The sequence below is a fragment of the Haliotis cracherodii genome, unplaced genomic scaffold (assembly GCF_022045235.1).
Source record: "Haliotis cracherodii isolate W230 unplaced genomic scaffold, xgHalCrac1.p SCAF_24, whole genome shotgun sequence".
Classification (NCBI taxonomy): domain Eukaryota; kingdom Metazoa; phylum Mollusca; class Gastropoda; order Lepetellida; family Haliotidae; genus Haliotis; species Haliotis cracherodii.
This window is the reverse complement of record NW_027266280.1, coordinates 1,913,495-1,933,022: the sequence shown is the minus strand read 5'-3', so window position 1 is coordinate 1,933,022 and position 19,528 is coordinate 1,913,495. Positions and strand designations below refer to the sequence as shown.

General features: G+C 44.0%; 1 protein-coding gene across 1 annotated transcript in view; it reads right to left on the bottom strand.

Annotated features, from left to right (window-relative positions):
- LOC139472517 (lissencephaly-1 homolog A-like) overlaps positions 1-19,528 on the bottom strand; it is a 56,717-nt gene that overhangs the window by 4,500 nt on the left and 32,689 nt on the right. The window contains exons 3-12 of the mRNA XM_071254992.1: positions 15,795-15,873; positions 8,031-8,105; positions 7,456-7,662; positions 6,439-6,535; positions 5,683-5,754; positions 4,761-4,863; positions 4,113-4,209; positions 1,934-2,065; positions 1,634-1,732; positions 425-581 (exon numbers count right to left, since the gene is read on the bottom strand). Coding sequence (XP_071111093.1) covers positions 425-581; positions 1,634-1,732; positions 1,934-2,065; positions 4,113-4,209; positions 4,761-4,863; positions 5,683-5,754; positions 6,439-6,535; positions 7,456-7,662; positions 8,031-8,105; positions 15,795-15,873 — 1,118 coding nt within the window. The remainder of the gene's footprint in view (positions 1-424; positions 582-1,633; positions 1,733-1,933; positions 2,066-4,112; positions 4,210-4,760; positions 4,864-5,682; positions 5,755-6,438; positions 6,536-7,455; positions 7,663-8,030; positions 8,106-15,794; positions 15,874-19,528) is intronic.

Here is a 19,528-nt window from a genome sequence, read left to right as displayed (position 1 = left end):
ATGTTCTTTCGTTTCTTGTTTTTTTCTCTGACGCAGAATACTCTTTCCACCATGTATCCTATGCAATGTTACCTCCCCTTGAGGAAACAGGATTTGTGAAATAAACAGCATGGGGAGTGCCATGTTTGTGGGATGTGTGTTATTTGCCACTCACCTAGTGATGTAACAAAGTGTGTGTGTGTGTGTGTGTGTGTGTGTGTGTGTGTGTGAGATTGTCACTCACCTAGTGACTTGACAATGTGTGTGTGAAAAGTGTGTGTGATATGTCCATCACCTAGTGATGTGACGATGTGTGTGTGTGTGCGTGTGAGTGTGAGAGAGATTGATATGTCCCTCACCTACTGATGTGACGATGTGTGTGTGTGTGTGTGTGTGTGTGTGTGTGTGTGTGTGTGTGTGAGAGAGAGATTGATATGTCCCTCACCTAGTGATGTGACGAAGTGTGTGTGAGCCTCCAGAGTCTTGTGGTTCCTCTTGTTCTTGATGTCCCACACTCGCAGCGTCTTGTCATCTGCTGCACTCAGGATGTACTTGCCGCCGGGGTGGAACACCAGTCCACGCACCCAGTTGTCGTGGCCAACCTAGCAGGGTGCAAACACATTCCACTGTAGGGCTGAACACGTCACTGCTTGTAACTAACTGAGAATGGTGTTTCACTCGCATTGATAGCAATATAATAGTAATCAAGTCTGTACCACAATCAGGGTCTGTCGTTACACAATCACGGACTGTCGGCACAAAATCAGAGGCTGTTGTCACACAATCAGACACTGTCATCAAACAATCAGAGACTGTCGGCACACAATCACGGACTGTTGTCACACAATCAGAGGCTCCTGTCACACAATCAGACACTGTCGTCAAACAATCAGAGACTGTCGGCACACAATCAGCTTGGACACAGCTGGTCTGATACCCACACACACATACACTGGGGAGTCATTGTAGACACCATAACAATCAAATCTGGGCAAGGCTATCCAGTGGTTGATAGCATGAACAACTATTCCCCATGGGGGTACAATGACACAGAATCCGAAATATAAGCTGTTTTCAATGGAATCATGGCAATGATAACACTTTTCGATGACAAAGTGTGCTTTGACATATACAGAAATAACATGAGGCCTTTTCAAGGTAGGACTAACAAATTCAAGGTATTCGATGACTAAAAAAGAGAGAGGCCTTTCTGAGAGTAAAACAGAAAAAATCAAGCAGTTTCAAGGTATGGTTGGCCAATCCAAGGCCTTTTCCAAGACTGAAAATGACCAATTAAAGGCCTTTCCAAGTCTGTGCAAACAGTACAGTGTGGCTCCTTGTGCTTGTCCGGACTAATGCAGATTTTATAGTGCTAGTCCACTGACATACCATGCCGCAGTTTAACATGACTACCCCATTAAGACACAGTATACTGACTTTGAGCCGAACGGTAGTTGTTATAGCCCCATAAGGCCGAGTGGTATTAAGCGGCAGGGGATAGAACCTCAGTCCTTCTGCTTTCCCGGTGGACGCTAGACCACTAGCCCACGGATATGGTCAGCTAGTACTAGTACAACAAGCTTTAGCTGCTAGATTATTTCTGCCCAGAATGTCAATTGGGTAAAGTATGACGACATCGTTGACTGAAACAAACCAGAGTGAAGAGGCAGAGGCCGACGCTGACGTCCCACATCTTGATGGTCTTGTCCCGGGAGCCAGATATCAGGAAGGGGCCATTGCGGGGCTTCTTGGCCTGAAAAGCAAACAAAAGGGGATTACAGCACATCGCTTACCTTGCGGACTGACACTGCACCAACTTTTACTTCTCCTAGTTCAAGTATCTTGGTTGGAAAATACTGAATTATATCATATGCATGCTCCCTCGCTGATGGCATGGTGCGTTCTATAAGACAGTCTATGAGCAACAGTGTTAGTGAAACCATGTGATACATACATCGATGCCGGCCCCCTCGTTGATGGCGGGGTGAGCTGATTCCGGAGCCCAGGTGATGCACTCCACCACATGCTCATGTTCCCGCAGCTCGGCCTTGCACTCCTTCGTGGCCGTCACCCACACACGGACAGTCTGCAGATATAAAGGTCATGTACAGGGTACCAGGTAGGGTCAGGTCATGTACAGGGTACCAGGCAGAGTCAGGTCATGTACAGGGTACAAGGTAGAGTCAGGTCATGTACAGGGTACCAGGTAGGGTCAGTCATGTACAGGGTACCAGGTAGGGTCAGGTCATGTACAGGGTACCAGGTAGGGTCAGACCTCTGGATTTCAGAACACGGGCTGACAACAATATTCCAGCTAAACAATGCAGTCCCTGCACAATAACATGGGCCCCCCACACATGGCCTGGCCTCTCGCATGGCCTGGCCTCTCGCATGGCCTGGCCTCTCGCATGGCTTGGTCTCTCGCATGGCCTGGCCTCTCGCATGGCTTGGTCTCTCGCATGGCTTGGCCTCTCGCATGGCTTGGCCTCTCACAGGCTTGGCCTCTCACAGGCTTGGCCTCTCACACATGGGTCCCCGCACATGGCTTGGCCTCTCACAGGCTTGGCCTCTCACACATGGGTCCCCGCACATGGCTTGGCCTCTCACAGGCTTGACCTCTCATGTCATGTACAGGGTACCAGGAAGCATCAAGTCATGTATTGGGTACCAGGTAGGGTCAGGTCATGTACAGGGTACCAGGTAGAGTCAGGTCATGTACAGGGTACCAGGTAGGGTCAGGTCATGTACAGGGTACCAGGTAGAGTCAGGTCATGTACAGGGTACCAGGTAGGGTCAGGTCATGTACAGGGTACCAGGTAGAGTCAGGTCATGTACTGGATACCAGGTAGGGTCAGGTCATGTACAGGGTACCAGGTAGAGTCAGGTCATGTACAGGGTATCAGGTAGGGTCAGGTCATGTACAGGGTATCAGGTAGGGTCAGGTCATGTATTGGGTACCAGGTAGGGTCAGGTCATGTACAGGGTACCAGGTAGGGTCAGGTCATGTACAGGGTACCAGGTAGGGTCAGGTCATGTACAGGGTATCAGGTAGGGTCAGGTCATGTATTGGGTACCAGGTAGGGTCAGGTCATGTACAGGGTACCAGGTAGGGTCAGACCTCTGGATTCCAGAACACGGGCTGACAACAATATTCCAGCTAAACAATGCAGTCCCTGCACAATAACATGGGCCCCCCACACATGGCCTGGCCTCTCGCATGGCTTGGCCTCTCTCACATGGGGCCCCGCACATGGCTTGGCCTCTCACATGGCCTGGCCTCTCGCATGGCCTGGCCTCTCACAGGGCTTGGCCTCTCACACATGGGTCCCCACACATGGCTTGGCCTCTCACACATGGGTCCCCACACATGGCTTGGCCTCTCACACATGGCCCCCACACATGGCTTGGCCTCACACACATGGCCCCCACACATGGCTTGGCCTCTCACAGGGCTTGGCCTCACATGGCTTAGCCTCTCACACATGGCCCTCACACATGGCTTGGCCTCACACATGGCTTGGCCTCACATGGCTTAGCCTCTCACACATGGCCCCCACACATGGCTTGGCCTCACACATGGCCCCCACACATGGCTTGGCCTCACATGGCTTAGCCTCTCACACATGGCCCCCACACATGGCTTGGCCTCACACAGGGCTTGGCCTCACACATGGCCCCCACACATGGCTTGGCCTCACACATGGCTTGGCCTCACACATGGCTTGGCCTCTCACATGGCTTGGCCTCACACACATGGCCCCCACACATGGCTTGGCCTCACACATGGCCCCCACACAGGGCTTGGCCTCACATGGCTTAGCCTCTCGCATGGCTTGGCCTCACACACATGGCTTGGCCTCACACACATGGCCCCCACACATGGCTTGGCCTCACACACATGGCCCCCACACATGGCTTGGCCTCACACACATGGCCCCCACACAGGGCTTGGCCTCACACATGGCTTGGCCTCACACATGGCTTAGCCTCACACACACTGTAATCTCAATCTTTCTTAGTCAAGTTTACAAGTGTGGGGCAGTTTGGGCCATCACATCCCTGCCTGGGTGTTTCTACAGGCAGCAGGTTAGCATGTAACCCAGCACTGAACACCTCCAGGAGTTGCTGATTACCTGATCATTTGAGCAGCTGGCCAGGAGAGATCCATCATTGTTGACCCTCACCATCCTCACCCACTCGCGGTGACCAGTGAACGTCTTCACGCAGTACCTGCAGCAGAGTGCACAACTCAGCATGAACAACCTGGACATGACATTGACGTGGACCAACCCTATTCTACTTCATGTGATAAGAACATTACTTCAAAGCTGAGACTCACAATTTGCCAGCATTGTAACTTGTACAAGTGAGGGTGTATGTTTTATGTCACTTTAAGCAATATTCCTGCAATACATGGCGGGGGACACAAAGAATAGACTTAGAAAAAAAGGAATTAGGGAGAAATATTCCATAATCATTGTGACAAAAAAAACACAAAAAAAACAGAAAAAAATCATTAAAAAAATCAATATCATGTGCAAATTCATGCCACTGCATTAATAGTTCATAAAAGGAAACCTTTGTCACACACTAAAATAGGATAAACTTCTGCTATTCTTTCAATGATACTTTCAGGGTAGTTGCTAGTGTCAACAAGTGCTGTAATCAATCCACCAAGTCTACGCCGACTTCCTTGATGCAACAGCTGTAAAGCTTTATGTTACAGATCTTGATACTTTTTTAATTCAGTCCTTGACCATGTGATCACAAACATGACGTACCCGGTTGCCACCTCCCACATCTTGATGGTCTTGTCTCGAGAAGCCGAGACAACGAAATCTCCACTTGGCATGAAGCACACGCTCGAAACATTGTGGTCGTGACCTGTTTGTGACAAGGGTAGAAATCATCAGATAGATGGACATCTCACTGAGCATCTTGCATGTTATGTACAGAACACACTACACATTGCTTTGTGGTAACTAGTGTCAGTGTTTGAAAAGCACGGCAGTGGAGGAGTCTTTGTCACTCTCCTAATGTCAACACTCAGAGATTCAGTATGTTCTAGTCATAGAGACACTAAAACAAACATATTCCAAAATTTGCTAGCAGGTCTATATTTGGCAAGTTTACATTTCTTCAGGTCAGGAATGTAACAGAAATGTAACAAGATTTCTTACTTTTATGAATCTGAAATTTCTTCAGGTCAGGAATGTAAAAAAATATCCTCAGGTCAGGAATGTAACAAAATTTCTTACTGTGATAAATCTGACATTTCTTCAGGTCAAGAATATAACCAAATTTCTTCAGGTCAGGTATGTGACAAGATTTCTTCTGGTCAGGAATATATAATAAGGCTTTCTTAGCTCCTTGATATGATATACAAAAAGACAATTTAACCAAAAGCATTTTTGAAAGATATTTTCATTTCCGAGACTTGTTAGTCCTGCTTGTCCCTACATTCAAATACAATAACAGACAATGTGAAAATGTTCGAGCAAAAAATGTCCGTGGACTTCAATACAAGGGCAATAACAAAGACCCCTGGACGATCATGCTTATATAATGCGATCTATTACATCATCATCAGATCTACTGACTGGAGTTTCTCATGCTGGACCATGGGTGTCTGCTGGGTAGAACTGTGAAGCAGACGTCAAGTTGGGGATATCAGGACGGTATTCTGATTATTGCGGTACGTACCATACATGGTTTTGATGCAGTCGTAGCCCTTGAAGTCCCACAGCTTGATGGTCATGTCGGCCGAGCAGGAGGCTGAAACACAAGCACCATGTCACAAGGGTACAGCACACAGACAGGTAGGGTTCTACCTAGGCTCACAACGTTCATTTGTCTCAAGCAGCACACTTGTGGGGATTCTGAGGTAAAATAGATCCTAACAACCTGTGCCAACTAATTGGATCGGGTGGTCAGACTCATTGACTTGGTTGATTAAATGTCATCATACCCTGATTGATTGGTATGTTACTCATGATATCAATCACTGGATTGTCTGGTCCAGGCTGGATTATTTACAGGCCGTCGTCATGAAGATGGAATATTGCTGAGTGAGGCATTACACAACAAATGCATACACTAAAAGCAGAAGTTTCTTTCAGCCGTCAGACTTTACCACTACTGAGTAGACCCTAGGTTGAACATACTCAGACAAAACCTGTGACAAAAAAAAAAGAGATACCATGCCGCAGTTTAACATGAATACCCCACTCAGACACAGTATACTGACTCCAAGCCGAACAGTCCTTGTTTTAGCCCCTTAATACCGAGCGCCAGACAGGGTAACAACAAGTACCATCTTTTAACGTCTTTTGGTATGACGGGGCCGGGGATCGAACCCCGAACCTTCTGCTCTCTGGGCGGACGCTCTACCACTCGACAAACCTATACTAGAGTCAGGCTTTGGACTGATAGATGAAGTCCCCAACTGCAGTATCTCACCTAGAAAGTTTCCTGTGGAGTCAAAGGAGATGTCCTGTACAGAGTCTGTGTGTCCCTTCAGACTCCGCTCATAGTCCCCGGTTTCGTAGTCCCACAGCTGCAACAAGAGTGAGTGAGTGAGTGAGTGAGTGAGAGTGAAAGAGTGAGTAAGTATGGTTTTACGCCGCCTTTAAGCAATATTCCAGCAATATCACGGCGTGGGACACTAGAAATTGGCTTCACACATTGTACCAATGTCGGGAATCGAACCCGGGTCTTCGGCGTGAGGAGCGAACGCTTTAACCACTAGGCTACCCGACCGCCCCTGCAACAAGACATACCTCCTCTATAGGACACTGACACATGCAGGAATGACTGTGCACTGCGCCCATAGGACATTTTCAAAATGTCTGCCATGGTGGCCATGTGTAACAACAGGGTTGGGATTCTGTGAACACCATTACTGGGATCCTCAATGGAAAGTTTTCACTTCACAGGCCATATGGTTTTACAGATGTCGAAAAGTTTGCCTAGGATGAATGGACTGCGAGTAGTTGTTTACAAACAAGTGATGGAATCATCTATTTGTTTCAGGGAAAAATTTGAAAATGTAAATGTTTAAGAGGGACGACAAGCAGTGACCTTTCACATCAAAACTATTTTCTCCTGGGCAGGGTTTTAACCATTTTGAATACAGAAATCATGCAGAAAATCTCTAGACTGATCATCTGATAACAACACTTATAAATTTGACAAATGATCTATTCAAAAAAGAGTTACCTCCCTTATCCAACAAAAGGAGTCACGGATTGGATTTTGGTAATAATTGATTATACTTTGATCAATGAAATAATGCATCACCAAATAAATGCGAGCGTCGAACCTTCGCCTAAAAGCATGATAAAATGTACTTTATGAACTTATCATCAAACACCACCACTTGTGACTTAGAATTCCATGAAACAGTACTGGGTGTTGCATGTCTCATGATTTACTGTATATGTATATTCTTATGAGCAGTAGAGTTGTCTCCCCTACCTTGAGTGTGGCGTCCTCACTAGCGGACACCATGACGGCAAAGACAGGATGTATGATGACCTTAGTGACGGGACTCCTGTGTCCGGTCATGGTGTACTTCTCCGGGGGGCGGGGAATCCACTCCAGCGGGCTGCGCTTGTCCCGCGTGGGGGCACCAGCGTTGTACTCCCTCTCTGTCTCAGACAGCTTAGCTTCAAGGTCCATGACCTGGAGGTACAGAGATCACAGGTGAGTGAGAGACCAGACAGTCCAGTGACTGGGAACATGTGCAACGATCTATGACCCCGAGGCATGGGGGCTCACAATCACCCAAGTCGATGACCTTTCATTTTAACTTTTAAGATAATCATTAATTAGTGCGGACCTGTATTACCAGGAATCACCACAGTGATTACATATTTCAGTTTCAGAATCTCATAAAATATCATGTCCAGCTCAAACCTGCAAATTCTCAAACATGGATTAACTTTCCCATTTTTTAATCAATAAATTACAGAGGAAGAGATCTGATTTCACAGTCAGGTTCCAGTCAGGTCAGGCCCGTCACTCTTTCATCAACTACACATTATTAATACCTTTTTCTGCAGTCTGATGACGGAGGTCCACTTCTTCTCCAGAAGACCCGCATACTTCTTTTCTATCTCAGGGGACTGTGGAGGAAAAAAGGGAAGGTGAAGATCATGTGTGGAGGGGATGCTTTAAACATGTCACTTTCATCACAGCATGGCACCTTCGAGTGGGCGAACATCCCATAGTGACACAAGTCATAGACGTTTACCCTCTTGGCACCTTTAAGTGGGCGAACATCCCATAGAGACAAGTCATAGACGTTTATCTTGGCAAGAACCACAATCAGAATGGGTCTGGGTTTTTAACCCACGATGATGATGATGATGATGATGATGATGATGATGATAGCCATCAGGTAAGGATGACAAAATCAGCAAAGTCACAGAGCGTGACCGTATGATCTTCATGGGGTACTGGGGTAATAGGGTATTGGGGTAATAGGGTACTGGGGTACTAGGATACTGGGATACCGGGATACTAGAGTACTGGGGTAATAGGATACTGGGGTACTGGGGTACTAGGGTACTGGGGTACTGGGTACTGGGATACTGGGGTGCTGGGATACTGGGGTACTAGGATACTCGGGTACTAGGATACTAGGGTACTAAGATACTAGGGTACTGGGGTATTGAGATACTAGAGTACTGGGGTACTAGGATACTGGGTACTGGGGTACTAGGATACTAGGGTACTGGGGTATTGAGATACTAGGGTACTGGGATACTGGGGTACTAGGGTACTTGGATACTGGGGTACTAGGGTACTTGGATACTGGGGTACTAGGGTACTTGGATACTGGGGTACTAGGGTACTTTGATACTGGGGTACTAGGGTACTTGGATACTGGGGTACTAGGGTACTTGGATACTGGGGTACTAGGATACTAGGGTATTGGGATACTAGGGTACTGGGGTACTAGGATACTGGGGTAGTGGGTCACTTGGGTGCTGGGATAGTGGGATAGTGGGGTAGTGGGGTACTTGGGTAGTGGGGAACTTGGGTGCTGGGATACTTGGGTAGTGGGGTACTTGGGATACTAGGGTACTGGGATACTGGGGTAGTGGGGTACTTGGGTAGTGGGGTACTTGGGTGCTGGGATACTAGGGTACTAGGGTGCTTGGATACTGGGATTAGGGGAATTATTCTAACCTGGAATCTCCACGGGGAGATAAGCTAGGGTGCTGGGGACCTGTTCTGTCCTGGAATTTCACAGGGAAACAAGCATCAGTGCTGGGGACCAATTCTGCCCCAGAATCTCCACGGGGAGATAAGCTAGAGTGCTGGGGACCTATTCGGCCTTACACCTTGAACCAAGTCTAATCTTCAGCATGACAAGAGAACACTTTTCCCTCAAAGTCTTATTAAATTCTACCGAGACACATTAACTTTCAACCACTTTTCCTGAGTTCAAAGAACAGGACTGAAAGGTCTCAACTCTCCAGAAACTAATTTCCCAACAGTCACAGAAATGAAATTAACGCAGATGAACATTAGGCTGCTTCCACCCCCACAAAATGGATGATGCAATTCTCTCCACAGCTCCCTCCCCTCCAACACTCTCAGCCGCCTGCCGCCGGCAGCCCACAGCCTCGGGTGGCATGCACCATGCAGTCAGTTATCAGTCGGCAGATAAACTGTTCACTCAGCAGGGGGAATATGAGTAGCCTGCTTATTATGGCCCTCATTTTCAGCAATAACATGTGGAATGTAGCACCTTGATCAAGATCTACACACGTGCAGCAATAATTCATCCTAACTACTGCACATTGCCTTGTTCAGGATATAGGTTCAAAACATGTGACATTAGGAATATGGAGCTCTAGGAAAGTAACAGCTCTGAGCAATACCAGCATGTAATGTCATGACAGTAACAACTCTGAATGTAAGGTATTTGTTTTATCTGTCTTGATTTGAACGTAATTAAACTAAAATCATGAGAAAATATGATAAATCACAAACGTTGTAGGTATGAGATGTATCAATGTTTTAAATAACACTGGCTGTATGTGGCGATGTATTTAATCACACTAGGTGTATGTATAAATGTATTAAATCACACTGGATGTATGAATCGATGTATTAAATCACATTGGCTGTATGTATCGAGTTATTAAATCACACTGGCTGTATGTGGCGATGTATTAATCAAGCTGGTTGTATGTGGCGATGTATTAATCACACTGGTTGTATGTGGTGATGTATAAAATCACACTGGTTGTATGTGGTGATGTATTAAATCACACTGGTTGTATGTGGTGATGTATTACATCACACTGGCTGTATGTAGTGATGTATTACACCACACTGGCTGTATGTAGTGATGTATTACATCACACTGGCTGTATGTGGTGATGTATTACATCACACTGGCTGCATGTGGCGATGTACTAAATCACACTGGCTGTATGTAGTGATGTATTAAATCACACTGGCTGTATGTGGTGATGTATTAAATCATGCTGGTTGTATGTTGTGATGTATTAAATCACACTGGCTGTATGTAGTGATGTATTACATCACACTGGTTGTATGTGGCGATGTATTACATCACACTGGTTGTATGTGGTGATGTATTACATCACACTGGCTGTATGTTGTGATGTATTACATCACACTGGTTGTATGTGGTGATGTATTACATCACACTGGTTGTATGTGGCGATGTATTAAATCACATTGGTTGTATGTGGTGATGTATTACATCACACTGGCTGTATGTAGTGATGTATTACATCACACTGGCTGTATGTAGTGATGTATTAAATCACACTGGCTGTATGTAGTGATGTATTACATCACACTGGTTGTATGTGGTGATGTATTACATCACACTGGCTGTATGTAGTGATGTATTAAATCACACTGGCTGTATGTAGTGATGTATTACATCACACTGGCTGTATGTAATGATGTATTACATCACACTGGCTGTTTGTGGTGATGTACTAAATCACACTGGCTGTATGTAATGATGTACTAAATCACGCTGGCTGTATGTTGTGATGTATTAAATGCCACTGGCTGTATGTGGCGATGTATTACATCACACTGGCTGTATGTAGTGATGTACTAAATCACACTGGCTGTATGTAATGATGTACTAAATCACACTGGCTGTATGTAATGATGTACTAAATCACACTGGCTGTATGTAGTGATGTATTACATCACACTGGCTGTATGTAGTGATGTATTACATCACACTGGCTGTATGTAGTGATGTACTAAATCACATTGGCTGTATGTAATGATGTACTAAATCACGCTTGCTGTATGTTGTGATGTATTAAATGCCACTGGCTGTATGTGGCGATGTATTAAATGACACTAGCTGTATGTGGTGATGTATTAAATCAAACTGGCTGTATGTTGTGATGTATTAAATCACACTGGCTGTATGTGGTGATGTATTAAATCACACTGGTTGTATGTGGTGATGTATTACATCACACTGGTTGTATGTGGTGATGTATTAAATCACACTGGTTGTATGTGGTGATGTATTACATCACACTGGCTGTATGTAGTGATGTATTACATCACACTGGCTGTATGTAGTGATGTATTAAATCACACTGGCTGTATGTAGTGATGTATTACATCACACTGGTTGTATGTGGTGATGTATTACATCACACTGGCTGTATGTAGTGATGTACTAAATCACACTGGCTGTATGTAGTGATGTATTATATCACACTGGCTGTATGTAATGATGTATTAAATCACACTGGCTGTATGTAGTGATGTATTACATCACACTGGCTGTACGTAGTGATGTATTACATCACACTGGCTGTATGTAGTGATGCATTACATCACACTGGCTGTATGTGGTGATGTACTAAATCACACTGGCTGTATGTAATGATGTACTAAATCACGCTGGCTGTATGTTGTGATGTATTAAATGCCACTGGCTGTATGTGGCGATGTATTAAATCACACTGGCTGTATGTAGTGATGTACTAAATCACACTGGCTGTACGTAATGATATACTAAATCACACTGGCTGTATGTAGTGATGTATTACATCACACTGGCTGTATGTAGTGATGTATTACATCACACTGGCTGTATGTAGTGATGTACTAAATCACACTGGCTGTATGTAATGATGTACTAAATCACGCTGGCTGTATGTTGTGATGTATTAAATACCACTGGCTGTATGTGGCGATGTATTAAATCACACTGGCTGTATGTAGTGATGTATTAAATCACACTGGCTGTATGTAGTGATGTATTACATCACACTGGCTGTATGTGGTGATGTACTAAATCACACTGGCTGTATGTAGTGATATATTACATCACACTGGCTGTATGTAGTGATGTATTACATCACACTGGCTGTATGTAGTGATGTACTAAATCACACTGGCTGTATGTAATGATGTACTAAATCACGCTGGCTGTATGTTGTGATGTATTAAATGCCACTGGCTGTATGTGGTGATGTATTAAATCACACTGGCTGTATGTAGTGATGTATTAAATCACACTGGCTGTATGCATGACATTTACAAGACTTCATCTCAATATTCACATTTGTCAGCCTAGCTGCTCGGTTCCAAACTATGAGACCTCAGACTGGATATTACTCATCAATGACTAACTTTGATTCAACGTGCTGAACACACACGTTGTCTGAAACTCTCGTGGTCCTGATACCTGAACAGTTAAGGCTTATCAATTAAAGTTCCGAGGGATGTAACAAAAGAATTTTGATGCCCACTGATCTTAGGGTAGAAACACAGGATTTATTGACATTCAGGGTCTAATCCATGAAAGAAATAATGTTTAGTCCGAGACATCCCTGTCTGAGGGACTAATGCCTTGCAGCTTGATGGGGAATGGGGGTTACGGATTGGCAGTGACAGAAACTAACATTTTTAATCCACTAATCCTTATAATGATAACATATAGCAAAACCCTCAATAATGGCAATTTTCTACTAGTCCTTAGGATACCTCAACTATTGGAAGGACTATAGGACTAGCACAGATTTCTAATGCTGATAGGGTAATGCACTATACACAGCAACCTATAGCAGGGGAACTATCACAGGCTGCATCTATCAATGCTACATAGGATGCCTTGAAGTTTCTTACTCCCCCCTAGTGACTTTGCCAGACACATACGTCAAAGGCATTTTCATGATGTTGGCAAATTTTGATAGGATATTCTTCAATACCATCACTAAAATTGAAAAATATCTTTGGGGAATTTCCGATGGCAGTCAGTCAATGACATGTTCCCCCTTACTAGAACAGAGTTTGGATGGAGGCAGGAATGTATCTAGACCTGCTTAGAGGATGATAACTGCAGCAAAGGTCAGAAATATACATACAAATTTGAATCATAAATTTCATGTTTATTAACTATTTTGGCTTTTACAGAGGTGAAGTGCATCCTTGATAACAGGACAAGAAACACGTGGCTTTACTTGCAGTGGTGAAGTGCAGCACTGATAAGAGAACCAACAGAGACAAAGTGGCTTATATATTTTAACAGGCTTAATTTAAATTTTTAGTTGTTTTACTTAATCACATTGGAAAACTGTTAACACGGTCAAATACCTTTGAATTTAAGAAAATAAGAAAATCTTAATTTTGGAATACCAGTTTTTCCCAATTTGGCTGCCAAGTGCACCTAGTGTGTCCCTGTAATACAATGCCCCTGTGATGCTTCGGGTTTGCTCTGACAGCACAATTTATATCATTATAGTATTTGAATATGAAGACCCCCAAATCATCAAAATGTTAGCATTGGGCCCATGAGAATGAGCCCTAGAATTGTGTGTTTGATCTGGGAGACTGTCGGTGGCCAGCTTGAACTTCTCACAATGGGGCCGTGGGTGTGGAGGGCTCCGCCTCTCAATATTACAGAGGCATCTCTGTACCTGTGCTGTTACACTATAAACACTTTGTCCAAGAAATAAACTTATTGAATTTAAAAATATGTATCAACAAAATAAATAACATAATTCAAATGGAGCCCAGGGCAATGCTTCATTTCAGGATTTGAGGCAATCTACACAATCTAGACATTCTAGACGTGAGTTGGGTTCATTTCTTAATTTATTCTCTTGGGTCTGGGAGTCAGACTACTGTGCTGTCAGCGTTTGAAAGTAAGCGTGAAAGTAGAATGGGCATTGTCATAATCCTTAAGCTAAAGACGAAGGCGGTTGATATATTGAAATACAATGGTGGAAAACCTTCAGGACCCTTCTTAATCAGTAACACTGCATAACATACAATAGCCAATATTTCTTTTCTTGTATTCATACAAGAAGCATAGCTATGTATATGCATATACTTGCCATACTGGGAGCTCAATCAAACTCATTTTTTTTCAATTCATTGAACTTTTGAGAAGACCCCCCAAATAATATTGAACGTTTTGTCTAGTGACAATGAGAAACTAACACCTAGTCTCTGAAATGAACATATTTTACAGAAAACACCCAAGTTGTTAAATTATCTCAATAAAATATAATTAAAAGGAGTCAGAGACTCTTCATTTTCAGAACTGCAGTTACCTAGACTTGCTCACTATTATAGACTTGCATGGGCTGTATTGGGTATGTTTGTTTCAGGGTCTGTATTACAGACTAAGGGACAGTCTTAAAGTGCAGCTACTTGGGTGCACCCAGAGGGAGTGGGCACTTCAATGTTGAGCAGCTCAGTCTGAAGTCTCCTGAAGCAAACATCTGGGAGATAAACACGGGTTTGTTGATTCAAAGTGTTTGAGCTGCCGTTGTGATAAATATCATATAGTGAGGTAGGTATCGAGGTTAGTGATTCAAGACACCCACAACTCATGCTACTGTAACATACCAGACACATTTCCCATGTTTATCAATAGTCAAGTGTGCAGCAAGTATTCAAGACACCCTTCATACTGGACGCCTACCCTATGTTTAGCAATAGTTATTGTAGTCACTAGAACCATGGAACCAGACATGCCATGTGTGTAGTGTACTGACAGGGGATATACGTCAGTCAGTGGACGGAGTAGGGCCTTTGGGGTAAGTGTATTGACAGGTGACTGTTGTGATGTGTATGTACTGTTGTGCAGTGTATTGACAGGTGACTGTTGTGATATGTATGTACTGTTGTGCAGTGTATTGACAGGTGACTGTTGTGATGTGTATGTACTGTTGTGTAATGTATTGACAGGTGACTGTTGTGATATGTATGTACTGTTGTGTAGTGTAATGACAGGTGACTGTTGTGACATGTATGTACTGTTGTGCAGTGTATTAACAGGTGACTGTTGTGACATGTATGTACTGTTGTGCAGTGTATTGACAGGTGACTGTTGTAATCATGTTTTAGTTCTGCAACCCTCCCAGGTGACTGTGGGTCAATAAAGCGCTGGGGCTATTGTAGGCTGGACAGGTAACAGAGGTATTTACCCAAGGTGGATTACATGCCTCTAACACAGACCAATACTACAGGAAGTCACAACATGGGAGGACTTGTGTCATTTTGTACTCCACAACAAATGTCAAGAATTTTCAGCAAAGTAAACAAGGCTTACTCTGAATGCGAGCAGAATTACCCTGCTCAAACATTCCCTCTCTAACATACACAAACACGACCCTTTTCACAGAAAAATTAATCCTTGTGGGCATTCCAGGGAGAGAATTATTCTGGCTCAGTGGTAATCAGGACTATTTTACTTGTGGTAACAACACGGAGGATCAATGATAACATGGCCTTGTTTTCTCTAGCGACATCTGTTCGGCTTTATACATTACCATTGAGGTCTCTTTCTGGAATTCCCCGAGAGCATTCATGTAGCCATTGGAACTGAGGTAGTCGGCAATAGCCTTGTTCCTGGAAATAAACAAAGTCAATGTCAATAATTTTCCAAATAAACAGAGAGGCAACACAGGCCCTGTCAGCTTTAACGGCAGCTCAAAGTTGACACTGGCTTTCTGCATCAGGGTCAGAAATTTTATTTTATTTCTACTAATCTGCAAAAAATGATCAACAGAATATTCCCATGTTTGTCAAATTCTCCATAAGCAGGTTTCGAAGTTATTATGAGTGTGCAGAGTATTCTGATTACACCATGGGAGGAAAGCCCGAAATGATGCAGGTCTAAGATGTCTACACTTTGATGAAACCCACGAGCATGGCTATGGTGCTGACGAACCAAGAAACATAATTGGGGTGAACCAGCATTTGAACACAGAATCACAGGTTTCTGGCAGGCCCAACATGCCGAAGGGAGGCAACTCTGCACAGTGAATTGGGGCACCTTGCCGACTGGGCCACCCATGCCCTCCCCAGTCTTCGTAAGCTTCGGAAGCATGAGTCTTATTCTCACAATAGGTTAGATTAATTTTCAAAAAAGGGGATGGTAGGTTGAAGAGAATATTTCCTCCAAACATATGGCAGTTGAATTGTTGAGCATTCAGACACAACTGTAAGCAAAATTAATTCTGAATATTTATATAGGCATATTCTGCAGGGAGAACTTTGGTATAAAACCCCCCTAAATCCTTGCAGGAATACATTGCTGAGCGAACTGTATAACATGGTATAACAAATTCATAATCAATATTCCTCAAGTATGTTCCTGTACATTGTTCAAACAGTGGATGCCATGTACACGTTACCATGACGTAATGTTGTAGGCCTGATTCACAAAGGTCACTGTGACCTAATTCCCACACAGAACTAATTGTGATAACTGTACGTGGACATTTTCTATATAGAATCATGTTTCAACATGCCCCTGAAGCTGAATAGACTCAAATTCCCACAATACTCAGACATTATCAGTGATGTGAATATTGAAACTGATCCATCATTTAATCAGTATTACGACATTTTTCAAATTCTCAACATTAAAGAAATAATTTACAAGAAGCCCGCCGACACACTCCTCCTGTGTCTGAAAACATGCAGGGGGGGGATTAAAGAATAATTGTGTGACTGGCACCAGGGTAGCTCCAGTGAAAACCTTACCTACCCTTCAGCAAACTGACAAGGCACCAGGGCCAAGTCGCCTTGTCAATCCAAACAAAAGCTTTAATTCACCACAACAGAAATAGTATTATTTCATAAACATCTCTTATCAAATCAAAGGGGGGTGAAGTCAGGAGTAGATACAACTAAAAATTATCACTTCCGTTCATGGGGGGAGGGGGGTCTTTTCTTTTGAACTAACCCTTCCACATTTCCACAGGCCATGGGCCGTAGGACCAGCAGCTGAATCCCCTCTGACATGATCAATTCACTGAGAGAATCAAGCAACACATGTAGACAATTGTCACCTGGTACAGGTTATGTTTGTAACCTTCCCCTGTAAATACCTGCAACATTCCACAGGTACATCCAGGTATGATCTGCCCACCATAAAGCAGGAATGTCCTCCTCATGCAGAGAATGAACTTACGCCAATGGATTTAAAGTTTGAAATTGGGGTAACTTTTTTACCTGCTGAAACTAGAAATACAGGTAGCAAGCAGAGGAGAGTGATTGCCTTGCCGCAATGTGTGTCAGGGGATCTATGTTGGGCATTCAGACCTCTTTGGGTTGACACAGTGCAGTATTGAGGGGGAGGGAGAGGCAGGGGGAGGCAGGGAGAGGGTGGGGCAGGGAGAGGGAGGGAGAGAGAGAGGGATGTGGAGAGAGCAATGAGAGACAGAGAGAGAGAGAGAGAGAGAGAGAGAGAGAGAGAGAGAGAGAGATGGGGAGTATTGAGAGGGGAAGCTCATCAAGTCTCTAGTCTCTACTTATGTTCACTTAAACAGGAAGCTAATTTACTGAATCTGATGGCATACACATGCTTGAGTTCATAGTTGTTTTGTGAGATTATCCAATGGAAACGCATTACTAATGTATTGGTGTTTGGGTGTTGCATATACTTGAATGTAAAAAGAATCATTTGAAATTTCAAATTTATGATTATACAGTGGAGTAAATTTTCAGTTAATGCAGAGGTTACTAAAAGGTGTCGCTCATTTAGAGAAATGATGTTTGATGTTAAAGTGTTACTAATCATTATGAATGCATGTAATGCTGCAATAGAAATTGGCACTGGTCCTATAGTCCTTGCCAAACTGCCCACTAGATGAGGTAGCATATTTTAGGACTCATAGAAATTTGCCCCTTTAATAAAGGGTTTTGCTATATATTATCATTATAAGGACTAAAACTGTTAGTTTCTATCACTGTGTAATGTCATCCAACATTAAGGAAAGTTTGTTGGTTGTCTTTAGTTGCATTAGTAACATTCCAGGTATCAGTGGTCTATAGTGCATCGGTTGTTTTTAGTTGCATTAGTAACATTTCGGGTATCAGTGGTCTATAGTGCATCAAGTCTAGACTAAACAATCCGGTGATCGATGTTATTAGCAATGACACCCCTACAGGGTTAGATGACACACAATCAACCATGGAGTCTGACCAGTGACCCATGACGACCTGCATAGGTTGCTAGGCATCTATTCTGACCAGTGACCCATGACGACCTGCATAGGTTGCTAGGCATCTATTCTGATCCAGAATCCCCATGGTGGTCAAAGAATGTTTTAACGTGGAGATTAATGGGACAGAGGACTGTGACTTAATTTTCTTTGGCCTAAACCCTCTGTGTCCTCGTTCTACAACATCTGAAGGAAGCAACCGACCACTCAGCGTACAGGCAACATCAAGGATTAGTCCCTTATCCCGCACTAATGACAACGACCAACACGGCACTGTCATGTCCACAGTGGACAAAGAAGACCTAAATCCCAAGTCTACCTCCCTATTGTTCCCGGTCAGCAGTATTTGGGTCTCGTTGTCACTTCTACATCTTGTACTCCCCACAATCTGCAAGTCACCCTCTGTAGCTGTACCTGAAGTAAGGTCAATTCACAGCAGCAGGGCTTTAGATCGCTTCATTTCCTAGGTGAGTGAGCGAGTGAGTTGGGTTTAATGCCTATTTTAACAGTATTCCAGTTATATCATGGCGTGTCAGCTTAATGTGGGAGGAAAGCTCGAAGTCATGCAGGTCACCGCTTTGGTGAAACACACAAGCACGGGTATGGTGCTGACAAACCTAGAAACATAATCGGGGTGAACCTGGATTCGAACCCACAATCATAGGTTTCTGGCATGCCCAAGGGACGTGCCCAGTGAATTGTGGCGCCTAAGACAACCGGGCCACCCGTGCCCCCTTATTGCCTAGGGCACGGACTCACTGTCATCTAATGTTCTAATTGTTTTAAATTTGTCACTGAAGAATATCCATCAAAGGTGAAAACCATAAAACTGTCGAAATGCCATTTGCCCCAAGCATATCGTTGTCTTACAGCTATACCTAGACAGCCATTAGTACTGCACCATGACTGTAGAAGATACGTTAACAAAACCAATGTGGACTAATATAAAAGCAAGTGGCCCATGAAGATCCGGGGTAGACTAGGTGTTCAGCAACCCATGCATGCCATAAAAGGCAACTATGCTTGTCGTGAGAGGCGATTAACAGGATCGG